The 19,763-nt window shown below is 40.1% G+C and overlaps 3 protein-coding genes across 3 annotated transcripts; all 3 read left to right on the forward strand.

The window, feature by feature from the left end:
* The first annotated feature begins 2,701 nt into the window (after positions 1-2,701).
* LOC108045984 (protein bowel) lies at positions 2,702-16,020 on the forward strand. The gene is given in 4 exon segments (XM_017125496.2): positions 2,702-3,183; positions 11,027-11,642; positions 11,645-11,904; positions 13,762-16,020. Coding segments are annotated over 3 exon segments (2,235 nt in total). The 5' UTR covers positions 2,702-3,183; positions 11,027-11,060; the 3' UTR covers positions 15,155-16,020.
* A 1,166-nt stretch (positions 16,021-17,186) lies between these two features.
* LOC108045976 (neo-calmodulin) lies at positions 17,187-17,869 on the forward strand. Its single transcript, XM_017125485.1, has one exon. It carries the CDS (start codon positions 17,256-17,258, stop codon positions 17,700-17,702), a length of 447 nt encoding a protein of 148 aa, XP_016980974.1. The 5' UTR covers positions 17,187-17,255; the 3' UTR covers positions 17,703-17,869.
* Positions 17,870-18,373: 504 nt separating this feature from the next.
* Positions 18,374-18,979, forward strand: LOC108045979 (C-type lectin 37Db-like). The gene has a single exon (XM_017125487.2). It carries the CDS (start codon positions 18,396-18,398, stop codon positions 18,945-18,947), a length of 552 nt encoding a protein of 183 aa, XP_016980976.1. The 5' UTR covers positions 18,374-18,395; the 3' UTR covers positions 18,948-18,979.
* Positions 18,980-19,763: the final 784 nt, after the last annotated feature.

Genomic DNA, 19,763 nt, shown 5'->3' on the forward strand with positions numbered 1-19,763 from the left:
ATGTTTTACACAAATTTCAAGTAATTTATTTTAAAATCGTAAAGCGATGCAAAATATGCAAGGAGGGAAACGACATCAGCCGCCGCGCACTCCGAAAAATCTCTGTAAAGTCTAGAAAATTGCAGATATTTTCGAAGGTGTAAGGTAAGTTTCCTTTTATTTCAGCCATACACATTATAAAAAGTAAATGATAAAAATATTGATAATTAATCTAATAAAATACTTGATATAGAAAGAATATATTAATATGATTTTACGATGCAGCTATAGTGCTTTTCTGTCTTCAACCACTTAATATTTTAGAAAAATTAAAAATTTGTAATCGGAGACTTAATGTTTTTTATATTGAATTTTTCTAGGCACTGCTATTTTCTAAGTGCAGCAACAGCAACACTTGTTGATGGGGGAAGTCGACGACTAGCATAACAATTCGCTCGCCCTATGAGGCAGCTACCGTTTTTCCCTCTTCTCTTTTCTACCACTTATTTCTTCTGGTCTTCTGGCTGCCGCTTTGTATCTCCATTTACTGTTTTTGCAGTGGCAACAGCCACAATTTAGTTCCACTGTGCAGCACCTTAATTACATGGCTCCGGCTCTCTTTTGTTGGGCACTTTTCGGGTTTTCTTTTTCGGCATCTCGGGATCATTACGACCATGATCATCATCGCGGCCAAAACGTAACTCCCTCTCCTTTTGGACCCTGACTGATCTTTTTTGGACTTGCTTTTTAGTTTCCTTCTCTCCTTTTACCACTTGACCGCATTGATGCTGGTTCGGGAGAAGACGTTGCCAGATTGTTGGACCTGGAATTCCTTAAATAACAAGGCCCATAGGTAGTTTTGTGTAATTACAATTTTTTTATGTCTTAAGTCAGAGACTATGGCTTCTATCATAAACACTAATTACTATGAATAAAAGTCAGTCTGGCGATAGCTTTATCGCTAAGACCATTATTAATTTACAACCATTTTCATAAAAGAAATTTATGATTTGGCTGCTGAAATTGGTATATTTTCCAATTAGTCATCGTTGATTTGCAATTTGGAAATAAATGCTTTAGAAAATATACATACTTGAGGAAGTCAATTTTATGACATATTTAGTATCAAAAATTTAATCCAATATTTACTTATCAGAAGCACAATCGATGCAGTGTATAAACATATTATATGATACGGCTTATTTCACTCCAAAATGGGTAACTAATGCCGCTTGAAAACCCTTCCTCCGAAGAAACCTAATCGTCTTACCTCCCTAAAAATGCGATTCCGATTAGTCATTTCCCTAAACGAAACCGCAACACTAACCGAAGAACGAAATACACCCCCACTAAAAATGCATAACCATAAACAGGGGACTACCAGAGTTACACCCTCCAGTTCCAGTACCAGTGCCCGAACCCACCTCCTCCTCCTTCGGGGGAAACCACCATAACGATCCATGGGCGGCAGCGGCAATCTGGCAACACCCGGGCAATTTTTACCCTACCCTCTCGACCGGGCCGAAAAAAACAGTCGGTGGTAGTCGGTAGTCGGACGGTAAACAGGTAGCGCTCTAACTGACAATAACTCGTCGTACGAATGCACGTTCCACGCTCCGCCAGTGCCAGTCTCTATATAAGTCCGTCCTCAAGTCCGCCCGTCCATTTGGCAGCGTGCGACTGGCGGTCGGTTGGGTTGAGTTCGGTTCAATTCCTCTCCTGCACTGCGAGAAATTTGCCATTTTCATAGTTAAAACCTTAATTAATTTAAAGAAGCAGGGGAAACAAGGGAGCAAATTGTAGGTTTACTTATCAGAATCGAAATAAATGAAGTTGATCAGGTGCATACCATATACACACAACATTTTTTTGTTATTTTTTTTGTTATATCAATTATATATATTAGTTTTGATGTTTAAAGTATTTTTAATATTTTCACTTAGTGTCATTAGTGAAATTAGTTTATTATCTATACTTATTCGAATATTTTATATGTTTTTAAATATCCAGAATATTTTTCCTGTGCACTAAGCAGGTTTTCCTGCTCCCGCTCGCTACTCGTTGGCTGTCGCCCTCTCCCTCTCCGTATCTCAGCCCGTCTCTCTCGATTCTCTCTGTCTCCGGCTCACTCTTTCTCCATTCGGGCCCTGTTCCCCAGTTCGTGGCTCAGTCTTCGAGTGTTGATCGTGGCTAACGCACCTGCGCGCGGATCGTGGGCCATAGGAAAAGTGAACTGCATTGTGAGTGCCTCTCGCTCTATATCTATCTGTATCTTTGGCCGCTGTATCTTTTTCTCGCTTATTGAGCGGGCCCCGTGTGGCAGTGTGTGTGTGTGAGTGAACTTGTTGCATCGCTAGTTGCCTCGAGAAAAGCGCTTTTCAACTGCAACTGACTCTGCTCTGTGTGTGGGAAGAGTTTGGGACTACTTGAGGAGCGAATTGGTAGCTGCACTGGCTTCAGCTCCTATTTCAAACAAAATGTAGAAAAACACATTTCAGCTGCCGTGTATCTCTCGTTCTCGTTCGGTTTTTAGTTCGCTGAGGTTTCGGTTCGGGTTTTTTCCTTCGGTTTTTGTATCTGTGAGATACTCTGTGCTTGTGCCCGAGAGTTGTACGTGGATTTTGGGTTCGTAAAAAAAAAACTACGTGGTTTGTGGTAGCTGACTGCCGTTGATGCTGCTGCTGCTCCCGTAACCGCCCCCTGCCGCCCCCCTGCCGCCCCCCTCCGGCCCACCCCTAGGGCGATCGTGTCGTGATTCGAATCTTAAAATTGTCCCACTGTGTGCGTGTTTCAAGTCGCGTAACGCTCGAAAACTATTTGTTAAGAAATAACAAAAATAAACTAAATAAACCCCTCTTAAAATTCCAACAAAAAAGAGTGAAAAACCTTTGAGAACCCAAGAAATCCCAGTATTTATTTTAAAAATCTAAATCCAAATTTGTTTTTTTAAATTCACAGAAATTCAAATCTACCAAAAGTAAAAAATCAAAAACTTTCCACATATATAACAAAAACTCAGTTAAAGTGCCACTTAAAAACACAATTTCTACTTTAAAAAAAAACAAGAAACAATGCCAGGCATTTCAATGCTTAACAACTAACAACAAAAGCCACCAGAAACTTGTTCAAAAAAACTACTTGGATACTTGAGGCCGCACAGATAAAGCTCAAAGAGCCTGAGGCCTTCTTCTGTTTAACCCATAGGTAAGAAACCGCCAAGAACAGGCCCTGCCCACTAAGAAGAACGCAGAAATTCCATAGCACTTATTTTTACTCTTAACGTTTTTTATTTCGTCGAAGGGCTAGCTAATTATTTATGTTTTATTGTTTTTTTTTTATTTTGGTATTTTTGCGTTGGCCAAAAAGGTAGCGAGTACAGAAAATAACGAGTACGCAGATAGAGGGAGAGAGAGAGAAAGACCAGAGATATATCTCAAAACCTGCTCCACAAAGAGAAAGAGACGGGGCGATAAGAAGAGAAAGAGAGGGCGACAACGCTGGCGGTTGGCGGACTGTCGACCGACAAGCGGCTTCCACTACAACTGCATGTGCCACTGTCATTGCCACTGAACTCAGTGTGGTGCCGCACAGTCCGCGGTGGAGTCCGCCCCCTCCCCTTGCCGCCTCACCCCCTGGCCCCATTGTTGTTGCTATTGCTGTGGCGCTCAGTTCGAGTTGGGCCGTTCGAGCCGGACTCGAAAAACCTTCGCTTGGAATTCTGGGGGTCTCTTTTATTCCCTCTGCGAGGGTATCACGTTTTGGTGGGGCTTTTTGTACAGAAATATATTTATTTTCTCTTAACATCTAATTGCATACTTAGCCATTTTTGTAAATTCCTTCCCCTATTTTTTCCCCTATTTACCCAAATATTTTTAACTGAACTTTTATATGTTTTTCATTAATTCAATAAACTAAATTTTGTTAGAAAGCAAATAGATGATTATGATAATAGGAGAGGCTTAAATTCTGAAAAATAATAATTTGTAAAAATAAAAAAAAATATAGTAAAGCAAATCATTTCAAATCCTACTTTAATCCAGTAATTTTTTGTTGAAAGCTAGTTTAAACTAACATATTACAAATTGTGGTCCTTCTTGGCTTTGCAAGGGAATGGAAAACTTCGGTTTTCCCCCATTTTTTCTCCATCTCCGTTTTTTTCTTTGTAAACCAGTTCACTTGTAGCCAGTGCCAGTGGCCACTGGTCGCTCTCGCCGTCTTGTTCGCTCTTTCTCGGCTTTGAATCCGGTTTTTCGGTTTTCGGTTTTTGGTTTTCGGTCGTGGTCGCGGTCTTAACTTGGCTCGATTCAGATTCGGAGCTCGACTTGGGCTTTAATTGTCCAGAACGTGTGGCCAAAGAGGAAACGCAATTGCCGCAAGCTTCTGTTGGGTTCAGATACTGATTCGGAGTCAGCCTCAACCTCAGACCATCATCATCATCGTCATCTACATCTCTTGATTTCTTTTAAATGCTTTACTTTTTTCCCTCATTTCATTTTCTTTATTGTTTTTTTTTTTTAGCTTTTCGTAAATCGCCTCCCGCGCTCTCACAGTCTCGTTTTGGTTTTTTTTTGGTATTTGGCTGCGGTTCTATAAAGTTATTGGCTTTTGTTTCGCCCGAGTGGAGATCTATTTTGAATGTTCATTGTCTCGGTTTATGGGCCATTTGGTCTTGTGTCAAAATGGATTTTTAGCATAAGAATGGGAGTACCATAAAAGTTTATTGCATTTTACCTCTTTGGGTGGGTTTTCCTCTCCATCTTCGGTCACAAACTACTATTTTATTTTTCGGTTGCAACAGCAGTGGGGGAAAATGTGGTTAACTGCCTTCTGGCAGGAAAATCGAAATTAATTAAAATCGTGACAAAATAGTTGATGAATTTTAGTTGGCCATAAAGCCGCGAAACAATGGTTCGTTAGGGTTTTGCCTTATACGGTTTGGAATGGGAATGGGTATATAGACACGCCTGGTTTTGGCACGTGTCTATAATTCACCTGATAGACCAGTTCATTTATTGTTCTGCAACGGAGACTCATTAATTTTGATGAGGAAATTAGACGTTGTATACGGGAATATGAATATTTGATTCTATTAACAAATCAGACAGCGGAAAGGTGATCAAAAGTTGAAATTTTATGCTTTGGGTTGGGATTAAAGATGTCAGAAAATCGATTGGGATGAAAAAATTATTTTGCATAGCTTAAATAAAGAATTGAATTAAACAAAATTCAAATTCATATTCTTTTTGGTAAAGAGCATGTCCATAATCCAATTGCAGGGGCTTAATAAATCATAGTCTTAAGGCTTCTACACTTATTAGCATAAACTCTTCTAATAAATAAGAATCGACCCATTGAAATTATCACACAATAGATTGCCTGGAAAAAGTAGCAATCCCACTAACAAAAGATCTGAAGAGCTCTATTCAAGGGTGAAATTCTTGAATGGATTTAGTTCGAATGAAAGGAGCAGCACAATATGCCAAAGAAATTTATGAAGAGATTGGCTTAGCATACAAAGTAGATTACTGCAAAGGGGATTAGTTTTAGAAAGAGTCAAAGTTAAGCCGAGAATAATTCAGTTTCAGGAAAGAATAACTGTACGAACTTGTGATAATCTTGAGAGTTTTGTTTCAAATTTATTTTGTAACATAATAGTAAATTTCACCTTCGATACAAAGATACAACTAAACCTTTTCTGAAATTGAAATGTGACGATCAAAATGAGATATTTATTAGTCGGTTTCTGGTATAAAGAACTACCAGTTTATCAGGTAAACATAGAAATTCTTCTCAGCCCAAACCTTCCATCCTTTAATAATAACAAATCCTTAGTCATAACTTTAAAGCACTTTCAATTTAATGCTAACGACATTATCAATTCTGCTGCAGCTGCATTCCCGAACCCATAAAACTTCATTAGCAGTCGTTCGTTTTCAGATTTTCCCCGCGAAATTAGCAAAGCTTTTAAATTAATGGCCAGCACACATAGAACAGGGGGCCAAGGAGCGAGGAGAGGGGTTCTGGCCAGGTACTACAAATGTGTAAATCTCATGGATATTAATCAAGAAAATTATAGACAAGGCAGCGAAGGAAGATCGCCTGCCCAGCTCAGGAGCGAAAACAGAAAGCCAACTTGTTTTCCACCATGGGCAATGATTATGCTAGATTTTTAATAGCTTTGACTATAATCTCAGATGCTGCTTGGGGCCCGAAAGGGTTTTCAGATTAACGCATGTGAAGTGCAGGTCTCTTTTTTTGTATTTTTTGTAGTTTCTTGCCTCTCCTCTTCGACTATAATTATAAGTCTGCGGCGTTTTCCCTCCTCTCCTTCGTTGTCTTGATTATTAGCTACCTTCACTCGAACATACCTATACACACAGACATCGAGGAGGAAAACGTGTACCGAAGGGATTAAAAACAGCCTGGCCAAGAGCATTCCGAGCTGCAAAGCAGATCTCGGCGACCCTTTTTCCCTGGGCTCACCCGTAATACCCATTCTCCTCCTCCTCCGAGGAACTCCTCCCACCACTCCACTTTCCTTCGTCATCGTCTTCTGGCTTGTTTGTTGTTGCTGGCTGGTGTTTTGTAAGCAAACTGAAGTGCATATGGGGCCCGCTAAGCACTCGGCCCAGAAGATATGGTCAGAAGTGTAGGCCTACTGATAAACTACACAAATACCCTAGAGATTCCTGATTTTCATTTTTTTTCCCGTATTTAATTCACTTGTTAAATAGGTTTATTTTTTTTTTATGTTTCAATAATTTCTTTCAACTTACAATATTTAATTAACAAACATCTAAGCGATTAGTTAATTATTTGGTGATCTAAGGGTCTTTTGTTTTTCTGTTATTGTATCTACAAATTTATTAATGACCTAAAAGCTCTTTTAATAAACTTTAACTTATCATAAACTTAATTTGCTACTTAAATTGATAAAATGGATTGATAATAATAAGTAATTCGTTTCTTAGCCTATAGATTAAATCTCAAAACGATCTATTTTCTTCTAACTAATTCTGCTGCTTTAAGTTTTAATTATCACATGATCATTTGGTTTTTGATGGATCGCTTTGCATGTCTTTACTGTCCCGATATACCCCGTTTAACACCCTGTAAACTGGGCAGTAAGACGCATGGACATTTCCAGCCATCGTAGGCCATCATCGGAGGGACAACCTCGGCTCCTCAACTCTCTGCGTTTTCTATACAAACACCAAATCCGTTTGCCCAGTGTGTGTGTCTGTGTGTGTTTGTATATTTTTCTGTTTTTTTTTATCAACTGAAACCTTTTCACTCTACTAGGCCCTGGGTTTCATTTCTGCTGGCCTCAGATGTTTACACACAAAAACCCAGCAAACGAACCGATCCCGGACCCAAAAGAAGAAGAGGAAGCAAGAGGGCAGAAGAAGAAGAGGAGGGAAAAAGTGGCAGCCAAATTGCTCCTCGATATCTTTTATTTTCCTCCAGCAGTAGTTGGTCTTCTGGCTCTTTTTATTATATGTACTCTACAGAGAAAGAAATGAGATCATCGATCAATGAGTGATTTAACTCCAGGTGATTTCCACCTGTAATTGATTATTTTAGATGTCATTAATCCATATGTTTTTGATTTGACTACCGAAATACGTCTTTATGTTAAATGGATTATCGAATTTCATTATTTTTTTATGAGGTATACTTAAAGAAGACGATCTTTAGACCTGATTAATATTCTTAATGATTGTTTTTTATAGTTAAATCTATTTTATTATATTATTGGAAGGTCTTCAATAATCAATACCTTTTTAATAGAACTTCTTTTAATTTTTTTATGTGCACCCAGAGACGCACTCATATTGGGAACTTTAAGCCTTTGGCTTCATTTGCTGGGCAACCGTTTGCGCAAACGTCTCGGTGTATCTGTATCTGTGGATCTTTCAGTTCGAGTATCTTTGTATCTCCGCATCTGTATCTGTGCGCGCACAACTCTCTCCCAATATTTCTACGGCAGTCTACGTGCCGTCGCTTTTGCTGATGATGTCCATTATTTACATGAATTTTATTTGTTTTTCTTATTTGGCTTGACGTTTTCAAAAGTGCCGATGTTTCAAAAAGATAATGAACGCTGAATTGTACATTGTATGTGCACAGGGTGTGGGGCAAAACGTGGGTCCGAGCGGGTCGTAAATGCAAAGTGAGGAAACAAACCCTAGAAAAAGTACCGAGATCGAAAAAACAAAAAAAAAAATGTAAAACCCAAAACGGGTTACACTTTTTTGTTTCGAGGCTACCAGAAATACGTGAGCCGAAATCGGAGGGGGATTATCGGGATCGTAATCGAATGAGATATAACAGGGCCATTGCTCATCTGAAGCAAAGGGTCCGCTGATTATATCAGCCGCCTATGTTGGGGATTTATTAGAGTCGAGTGGGTCATAAAGAGATCAGATAAATTCTTTATTGAATCCCATATAGATAGAGTGCGACTGCTTATCAGCTAGGGCAGGAGAACTCGCCTGGGTTAGATTAGAAATCATCAAATATTGGAGCAGACGCATTATCCAATTACTATCTAATAAAAATGGGATTACTTTGGCATGTGCTTCCGACATGAAGGGAGCACAAGAAAATGTGGCTTGGGTGTGTTTGAGATTGCGAGTTATAAATTAAGAAAAAAGTTCATTATCTACATAGTGTTAATATATATTTTATACATTTTTAAGTTTCCACAGTAATTTTTAAAGTGCCAAAGCCTTCTGCTAAAGATTTCCCTTAAGATACAATGGAATACGATAAGACCTACCCACATCTAACTGATATCTGAACTATTCATTTGAATTTTCTTATATTTCCACTTGAACTACACATGCTCCGCAGAGTCATTTCTCAAAAGGCTGTAACAATGATAAGCTCATGATCAAGTCATGACTTCAGCTACTTTATAGAGCTAATCTGACAGCGCACTCTCCAGCCAGACAATGCTAAAAATTATTTCCATAGATAAGACCTCCACAATGCCAACAATTCCTGGGCTAGTCATCCAAAAAAAATGAACGGTATCTCCAACAATAGGCGCCTCTTCAACAGCCTCAAAATCTTGGCTAAGCTTTTTTTTTAACCAACTATGACGATCACATTGCTTGATGTTGGCTGAATGCTAATGTTGATCTTGATGACGTTGCAACATTTTGCATTAGAATCAACTGAGACAGCGTGAACGGTTCTAGAAAATGATAAGCAAAACTGTCATTGCACCGACAGCAGGATTATTTTTTATTTTTTCGTCTTCGGACAACTGGTTATAAATTTAAATGAGGAAAATGCACTGAAAAAACTTGGTACAATTTATTTATTTTTTTATGGTTTAAAGTCATTTGCTTTTAGACTTTAGAAGACAAAGAAATCTATTATAAAATATATTTAAAAATGTTTTGTCTAAAATACATTACACCTTTTAAAATTTTGATAATTATATTTTATAAAACATAGTTTTAAATGAATTCTTAAATTTAAGAACAGGGGCTTAACCTATGAAAATATTTTGTATCGCCTTAGAAAACCATTCCGTACTGGATAAAAAAATATCATATTGAAACTGAAACTTAATGTCATATTATTGAATATTTCATACTAAACTTTTTCTTAGATACTGTTTAAAAAATTGACCCCCATTTCGTTCCTTTTTTCCTGTGCAGCGCATAAAAACAGCAGAAAAAGCGTTTGGAAGATGGGGCCACAAATTTTATGGCCCGGGCCATCATTGTGATCATTATTATCTGCATTATTTTGTTATTATCGTGATGATCACGTTTCGGAACCGCACCCCTGCCCCGTTTCTCCCCAGTCGATTTCGAGGCACTCAGAAGTCGAGGCTCCTGTTGCGTAAATCCAGTAAGCAGTCGGTCGAGTTCGGTTCGAGTCATTTACCAAAACCGACGGCAACTTGGCTGCCTGCCTCTGTAAATGTATCGGTATCTGTATCTTTGTATCTGTATCTGAGAGTGCCGGAGTATCTGCCGATATACCACATATATGTATATATGTATATATCTGGCTGAGAGAATGCCAGTGCGAGTGTGTGCGTGTTTATATCGTTACTACTGTGCTGGGCCCCTTGTTACTCAGACTCAGTGGTTCGGAGGCAGGTTTTTTTAGACGCATAATCTTATCTAACCTGCGCACTGGAAGCCCCCGATCGCGGTGCCAAACTGCGACTCGTTTTCAGTTTAGTTCCACTCGCGGTCGTCGGCAGTCCGCCGCTGATAATGATAAACCAACAACAGCAACCATAATACAAAATTCATATGGAAAAAACACGGCAACAACAACTGCGGATGCCATAATGTGATAAACTGTTTAGTTACCCTGTGAAAATATTCCTAGAAGCATATAGGTAATTTTCCAGAAAATAATTTTCTGTTTACTATGTGTTGCCAATAAACCACATTCATGAGGATAAATTCTACATAATCAGCTTTTAAGTGCTGTGTTTATTTGTACTTTCGCGCTATTTGCAAGTCTAATGCAATTAAATGTGTTAAAATTCCTTGATAAGAAGTGTCAAAAACAAATTTGAAGAACTTTGGTTGCTCTAAAAGTGAGTTACAACAGGTTCAGATAAGGATATTCTGTTTATTACTGTTATTAAATAAATATTTTAAAAAGCAAAGACCAGAAAATTAAACTAAGAAAACTTTAATGGAAAATATTTCAAAAATAAGTATATCCTTGTGAGCTAATAAAAACAATTATATTTCCAATTAAAGTCATACTCGTAGCTCTTTAATTTAAAAGTGATATGCCAAGCAGGGATTGTGATATTTTAATCAATTTCATCATCCAAAAAAAGTACCCCAAAACCTGGTAGCCAAGTTATTTGTCATATCCCGTACTACCCTAAGGGCCATAAAAACACAACGTGGAAATAACTGTTTATTGCACTTGAGGCGCAATTAAGATAAGCCCCAAAAACGAGAGCCCAATTAACCCAGCACAATCGCCTACTAATTGTTATTTATGCCACCACCCTTATTTTATTTTCCGTTTTTTCCCTCGCTATCTTTGGCAGTTCCAACGGAATGTGAAGAGCCCCACCACAAACAATGCCCACGGAAAGCTCATCCAGCGAGATCGCCGGCGGAGGAGGCGGCGGGGGTGGTGCGATACCCATGCTGCGACCTTCGCGAATGGACCAGTTCATGACCTCGATGGCGGCGGCTGCGGCGGCGGTGGGTGGTGCGGCGGACAGGAATGGCGGATCGGGCGGATCGGACGGGAGCTCCCAGAACGGCGGCGACTCGCGCAACTCCTCGGCCAGCCGGATCTCGGCGTATGAAACACAGCTGGCCTATCAGCAGCACTTGGCCGGACTCCATGGACCGCCGCCGCCGCAGCCCCCGCCGCACCACCGCGAGATCTCCGCCTTTGTGCCCGTCCTGCCCACCGGAAAGGTTCGACCGGGCAGCAATTCCAACTACGAGATCATCGCCATGATGGCCGACAAGCGGAAGGAACTGGCGCTCAGGGAGGCAGCGGCGGCCGCCATGTTGGGCAGAGGTCCTGGCGGACCCGGAGGTCCTGGCGTCCCGCCTCCGGGAGTCCTGTACGGACCGGCTGGGGTCCCGCCGCCGCCATATCTCACCGGACCGGGTCCCTCGCCCACGGGAGCCGGCAGCTTTCCATTTCCCCGGGAGCCGCCGCCGCCGCAGCCCTCTTTCCACCTGGACTGGGTCCTGGAATGCACGCAGGACTCGATAGACGCCTGCTGAGGGCTCCTGGCCGGGCATCGCGGCCAAAAAAACAGTTCATCTGCAAGTTCTGCAATCGACAGTTCACCAAGTCGTACAATCTGCTCATCCACGAAAGGACACACACGGACGAGCGGCCCTACTCCTGTGATATCTGCGGCAAGGCGTTCCGGCGACAGGATCACCTCAGGGATCACAGGTGAGTTGCGGAACTTGGAACAAGAAAACACAAAAGGGGGAGTGTCTGCTCCGGTAATTGCCATTTAGGCCTGCAGATATTTTTGCGATGGAAGGTGGGACAGGAAGGCGAATGGGGAAATACCCTCGAAAGGAGAAATTTTATATATTAATGATCACTGTGAAATTCTAATTTGTAGGTTCAAAAATTATTTAAGGGTTTTGACGGTTAAAAATAAATATTTATTTTGATTTCAATACTTAACGGTCAATCGAATAAGATTCTACATTTACCAAAAAGTATAAAATATTTAAAATATGTTAGGAAAATTGTATTCATCTTCAAGTAATTCATTTGAAATATTTGTTTAATATTAAATATATCCATTGCAGTCTTGAAAGTATTAGGTGTCAACAAAACTTAATGAAAATATTAGTTCTTGATCGAAAAAGTCCAAAATTATTACAAATATGAAGATGGTTTAGACACTCCTTAGAAAATTGTATTTCAAATAAAAGCAACTTAAGTAACATTTTGTATATATTGAGCCAGTAAACAAATACATATAACAAATAATTTTCCTTAGATTATCAATTTATCAAGAGCCCTTTTAATTGAAGAATATTTTCACCCCAACCCAATAGAGTTTTCCCCCATAAAACGAACCCGAAATCAGAGCTCCTCCGTTTGCCAGTGAAACTCCATCTTGGCCAAAGAGTGCAGCACAACAAAGTTAATTAACTCTGTGGGTTTTCCTTTGGGGCTCCTCCACCAGCATTAAAACTGAGGGATGGCCGAGAGGTGGGGAAGGTCTATATATCCCGATGCCAGGCAGCAGGTCTCCATCCCCCTTCCCCCTCCTTCCCCTCCTTCCCTACTTCCATGTGGCGGCCTGTCCGAGCGTTCTGTCTTTTGATCGTTCGGTATCGGTCCATTTGTCGTTTGTTTGCTTTGCCGCGGGGCTAATTCTTCTTTATTATTTTTTTTTGTATTTTTTTTTTGACCAGAAACGCGCAGAGCATGGGAGAAGAATCTCGGGGCCCCAGAGCAGACATAACCTGTTTTGGGTTTTAGTTTTTTTTCTTTTTTCACCGAGACACCAGCAGCTGCTGCCTCCGATGCGATGCTGAATCTGAATCCGAGGTTCCGTCGGAGATGGGGAGTTTAACTTTTAAGTAAGGCTGCTGCGATCCAACAACAAGTGGACGCCATTGCCAAGATGGCCGCCATAAACATACAAAATTAATGCAAGGCGATCGCAGACACAAAAGTTAAATACCCTATCAGTTATAAGGATGTTGGGAAAATTTTAAGCGTGGGCGTCTGATAGAGAAATATACAAGATATTCGTAGATATTAGATACAAGAAGAAAAGAGATTTTAAACATCAAGAAAAGAGTTTTCAAAGATATTAGATACAAGAAGAAAAGAGGTTTTAAACATCAAGAAAAGAGTTTTCAAATTATTTGGAAAGACAGTTATATAAGATTACTGTTTTAAAGCAAGCTGGTTTATTTGTTTTCATACAGAGAAATTTCTAGAGATTTTGTCTTCTAATAAAAAGTACTTTTAAAGCAAAAACAGTATTAAGTGTTTTTTCATTTCATTTCCTTGAAAAATATTATCAAAAATCCCTTTTTATTTAGGACTTAGGATACTAAAGAAATATATTTGCACTACAATTTTAATTGTAATTCACATAACTAGAAATTTTCGTAGTTAGTGTATACAGAGCCTTTATCTTTTCTGCAGCATACAAGATAAACTTGCATTTGAGCTGAGATAACTGTCAACTTGGGCTACCAATAGCAGCTACCGCGAAAACGCCCACGCATTAACCACGATGTCTAACCACTTTGTCCTCTTTCATTTCGCCAGGTACATCCACTCCAAGGAAAAACCGTTCAAGTGCACGGAATGCGGCAAGGGCTTCTGCCAATCGAGGACCTTGGCCGTCCACAAGATCCTGCACATGGAGGAGTCGCCGCACAAGTGTCCCGTCTGCAGTCGGTCCTTCAACCAGCGCTCCAACCTGAAGACCCATCTGCTCACCCACACGGACCACAAGCCCTACGAGTGCTCGTCGTGCGGCAAGGTGTTCCGCCGGAATTGCGATCTGCGCCGTCATGCCTTGACCCACGCAGTGGGTGAGGTCAACTCGGGCGATTTCGTGGATGTGGGTGAGGAGGACGAGGCCAGGAATTTGAGTGGTGACGAAGAGGACTCGCTGCTGGAAGTGGACTCGCCCCGCCAGTCGCCAGTCCACAATTTGGGCGATGCATCGGCGGGTGCGGCGGAAAAGTCGGAGACCGAAAGGATGCGACTCAAGCGGAAGGCGGCCATCGATCAGGAGGAAAGCGAGGAGGAGTTCGATGACTTCGATGAGGAGGAGGAGCTGCAGGATCTGCCGAGGGTCCACGACTTGGCCCGAGAAGACGAGGAGGACTTCGATCCCGAGGACGAGGAGCAGGCGGAGGTGGCTCTGGTGGCCCGATTCCAGGCGGGAAGGGCAGCCGCCACTTCGGTGGCATCCTCGGCAGTGGGCTTGGTGGCCAAGCCGGAGCGCCAGGGCGTTACCCACTGTCATCATGAAGGTGGCGAGACCTACACAATGCGACCACATGGCGAAAAGCAACTGGAGGAACTGGGAAACCCTGGCATTATCAGCCTGCCCGTTCCACCGTCCTTTGTGCGATACCCGGCACCACCGGGAGCAGCCGCACCACCCACTGGGGCTCCACCACCGAGCCACCAACACCAAGGCCATCCACACTTGCTGCCACCCAACGGAGATCCCTATTTGCCCATTCTACACGTCCGACGCGACTTGCACCACAAGAGCTTGAACCTTTCGAAGGGGGCACCACCGCCACCACACACACCACCCACTATAATCACCCAACCGGAATCGAGTAAGCCACCCAACCAACCGTTGCATTCACCACACGAGGCGATGCCGAGTTTCCTGGGCTCGATCCCCATGAGGAAGAGGATCCTGCCGGCACCCACTTTGGATTTGATGGATCCGCACCACCATCCTGGCCTGGGTCAAAGGTCGTTCGTGGACAATCCTAGTATATACGCCCTGAATATGTCGCGACATCCGCCCAGGCAACTTTTGGAAAAACCACCGAGCACAGAAGTTAGTGGAGCGCCCAGTGAAAAGGGACCAACCGCGGGGGGACCACCTGTGACCGCACCACCCATAGCACCACCACCTGCACCACCCAGAAGAACGGGATTCAGCATTGAGGATATAATGAGACGTTGAAATCGGGAGAACTACACTAGCAAGCCTGCTTTTCTTATCGATTTCCATAGAAGTAGATTTGGATTTGGAAAGACACCTTTTATCAAAAATATTTAGTGATTTTATGCAACTTTGTTACATTGCTTACTTTTAATCACCATTCCAGATGGTTTCAAGACATTAGAGATTTCAGTAACATTCCTTATAAAATATACTCTTGTATAATTTGCCTAATATCTGAATCGAAATGGAAATGGAAATCCGGGCCACGAACTGTTCCCCACTTGTATTCCCCATTTGGACCCACAAGCACATTAATTAATTAAGAGCTACGTTTTAGTACATTTTAGTACAATGTCTAGACAAGGCAATAAAACTAAACTATAAGTACGGTTACATCCCTAAGCGATAATTGTAGGCGTAAAGAAACTCTGTTGTTGCATTTTTTAGAGCCCTTATGTGTTAAGAACTTAGCCTAAATCTGCCCATTTAAATGTGTAAGCCTTTAGTACGAGAGTCTATCGATTAGTTTTTTAATGTGTGGCCCAACACTAAGTGTTGCTGTTTGAGTGAACTCCAATTTTTTATTTATGTTTCCTTATCCGGTAAGCTAATCTTAATGAGTAAACAAAATCGTAAATTGATTTTGCTGTAGGGAAAAAAATGGTTGAAAGTAAAAGTTAGTTTAAAACGGAGCATTAAACAAAATCAAACTACAAGCAACATTCCAGTTGAACCTAATGCTATGTAGGCATATTTCTTAAGAGTTTTGTAGTAGTTTTTTAAGCAGTCCCCTAGCATTCCATGGTCTTCCTTTAATTTTAAATGATTTTATTCAAACCATAGCGAGTTAGTTTATTTCAAATAAAGTTTGCATTAATATTAAAGGTTTCGTGAATTGGTTTTATTTGGATCTGTGGAACGGTAATGTATTGACTTTATTTAAATACCTATAATTATGAAACTGATTGGAAATAGCGTATGTACTTTTTGTACTTTCAAATATAGATTTGTAGTAAATAATTGAATTCTCTTTTAAATTTTATCCTAAAACAACACTACTAATTTCTTGAATTTATAAAGAAAGTTGTGTTTTATGATATTACATATTATTTATTACTCACAGATTGCTAACAATTGTTGGCTTTCAATCCAAGGTTTCCCCCTAATTCCATTTTATTCCAAACAATTTGGTTAGTTAATTTGCAATATAGTTAGAGCGCTAGTATCAAAAAGATCGATGTCCAGATTTTATGTGTTTGATTGAAACGAAGAGATCTGCGTAGAGTTATAAAAATCCACTGACTCACTCACATAAGGCCATCAATCACAGACGGCGGTAATAATACTTCAGGCACGTTTCGAGGCCCCTCCCCGACCTCCTAGACACGACAGTTTGCGGTTTGTGGCAACGCCTTTAACATTGACTCAAATCGACAAAAATCGGTGGATGGGGCTCAAATCAAAGTACACCACTCAAACACGTAGAAAGTTCAATTAAAATGCCACGTAAATTGTCATCACCGCCAGTTGGAGTTGCCCGGCTTCCTGGAATTTCCTCGACGGGCGCATTATGCGCCCATTTTTTTTCCAACTGATGACATAAATTTTTGGTTCAACTATAAAATAATTCGCATAAGACCTCAGAGTTTCTCCGGCAGATGATATCATTTTGGGTCAAGAAAAGCACGTGATTTGCTTACCAAAAACGGTGTGTGAAAATGCTTGTATATGTTCTCCACAAAAACATTAAGAGTTTCAATTATTTTCATTAAATTTTAATGTGGTATGCCCAAGAATGTATAAATAAGTAAATATAAGTAGATGGTTTAAAGTTTTTAATAGGTTGTTTGCCAATATTGGTTATTATTATCTTCGCCAAAAACAAAAAATAGTTTTAGAAATTATCCGCATATTATGTTATGCCTTAAGAATATATTAATAGTTTCTTGTTAAACAGGAACAATTTTATAAAATTGTTTCTTTTCAATCCTAGAGCTCCGATGGTGTTACTCAGTTTCAACTGACAAACCGGTTAGTAAGGGAAGTTCAGTCAACGACTCCGGAAAGGACCGTATAGTTGAAATATTTAATTTGCTTGCAGTAAAATAAACCTAATAATATGGATGAATTGTCGAGGGAGGAGCAGGACCTGCTTAAAGATACCTTCAAGATCTTGGACAAGGAGAACGAAGGAGCCATCACCTCCAAGGAACTGGGGCTGGTGATTCGAGCACTGGGTCGCCAGCCCAACGAGTCCGAGGTGCAGTCCATGATAAATGAAGTGGACTCGGATGGAAATGGAAACATCTCTGCCGCGGAATTTTGCAATGTGATCCTGCGCAAAATGCGCGATACAAATAGGGAGGATGAGCTGCGCGATTCCTTTCGCGTTTTTGATAAGGAGAATAATGGCTATATCTCGGCTACAGAGTTGAGGGCCATCTTTGTGGCACTGGGCGAAAAACTAGGCGACGACGAGCTGGAGGATATGATACGCGAGTACGACATCGATCAGGACAATCATCTCAATTTCGAGGAGTTTGTCAACATGATGACCTTGCGTTAGTCTCCTCACGAAACTATACAATAATAACACATACCTTGTCTACATTTTGCACTGAAAAAGGAAACTAAATACGTTTATAGTAAGAATGTGTTATTGTATATTTTATAATGGTTAAACCAAATTAAATGGTTGTGCATATGAAAATAAAAAACCAAGCCGAAAAAGTATTTACTGATATAATTTTAATCATATGATACTGGCAATCAAATAGCGCCCAGGAAAAAGCGAGTCAGTTCTCAGGCGGAAACTATTTTGTATTATATTTTCATTTTTACTTATCTTACAAATTTCAATTCAAATATAATATTTTTTTCGAAAATATGATTAACATTCTATATAAGATTAACATACTATATAACATTAACATACTATATAACACTAACATACTGTATATACCACACATATTATGACATGTTCCCATTTCCGAGAATTCATGCTAATGGATATATATACGATATATGGATAAATAATGTTATGCGATTTGTTTATATATATGATAATGATGTTTTCACAAAAATATATACGTACTAAACGCATGATAAGAATGATTTACATATATTTCTGTGAAAATATATTAGGAAGACAGCTTATTTTTGAGGCCATGGTCTGCTTTAAGGCACTTCGAAAATAAGCGAATATATTCAGAATCAGTTCATTGGCAACATTCGCCATCCGTGGTTCAACGCTCGGAAAATGTTTAAGATTGGAATTTGTTTTTTGTATGCCTTTGTGGCCTACAGCCTGTGCGGCATCGTTAAATCTGAGGATAATGCCAATACCCAGGCTCAGTTGAATTCTATACTGGCGATTCTGAACCGGATTCAAGAAAGGCTGGACAAGATTGAGGACAACATGGAAATGGCACGCTCCGGATTTGAGAAAATTGGTTTCAGAAATTTTTATATCGAAAATGATATTGCCACATATTGGAATGTTGCTGAAGCCACCTGTCGAGAAAAAGGCGGTTATTTAGCGGCCTTCCAAAATCAATTGGAGCTCGACAAAGTCAAATCAAAACTCAGGCCGGAGAATCGTTACTGGCTGGGCATCAACGATCGGGCAAAAGAAGGAGATTTTATATCTGTGGCCTCTGGCAAGCCAGCAACATTTTTAAGGTGGTATATGGGAGAGCCAAACAACTTCCGAGGATCTGAGGACTGCGTTTCCCTGAAGGACGGTTTAATGAGTGATAGTAATTGTGAAACTATAGCATATTATATTTGCCAGTTAGACAACGAAGTCTAATTATAACAAAAAATTAAAAATATGTTCACAAAAATTAAAAGAAAATATTGTAAAATTTTATATTTTCATGAAAAACTAAAATAATTAAATCTAAGTGCATTTAAAAATTGACACAATAAAAGTTTCTTTGACCGAAAACCATATTCGATTGCCCACTGTGCACTTTAAAAATGGATAGAGCTTCCAGATGCGTCTGTGTAGGTGGCGCTTTTCAGCTCATTTTGGGTACCAAATCTTACCACATCAGCAGCTGGCGCCACTGTTTTTTGTGGAATATGTGATTTAAAATATCAACAGTAAAACTATATTTAATATTGTTCAACTATCAAGAAAAAACTGCTAACTTTTATCTTTAAAAGAAAAACTTAAAATTTTTTTATTTTTTATGATTAAAATGTATTACATTCAAATAAATTATGGTTAATCAAGTCATATCGTAACCTTCGAGTTCTGCGAGTGTATGATTAATATATTTTTGGAAAAAGAATGTTTTTTAACTCGTAAAAATTCTTTAATACATATGTACATGTTTGCATATATTCCATGGGGTTCTTCGAAATTCAGCGAATACAGAGTCAGTTTATTGGCAGCGTTCGTCTTTCGCAGATCTGCGGTTCTAAGATGTTACAGTCCGGAACTTTTGTATTGTACTTACTCGTCGTCTTCAATTTGCACAAGTTTGCTAAGTCCCTCGATAATACCGAGTCAGTGTGTGTCCTGAAGGATGCCCCAAATCAGTGTGGGGCATATTGTCTAAACGCTACACTGGCAATACTTGCCAAAAGTCATCAAGAATGTGTAGTGACGGATGCCCCT

Source organism: Drosophila rhopaloa, unplaced genomic scaffold, assembly GCF_018152115.1.
Source record: "Drosophila rhopaloa isolate 14029-0021.01 unplaced genomic scaffold, ASM1815211v1 contig_2, whole genome shotgun sequence".
NCBI lineage: Eukaryota > Metazoa > Arthropoda > Insecta > Diptera > Drosophilidae > Drosophila > Drosophila rhopaloa.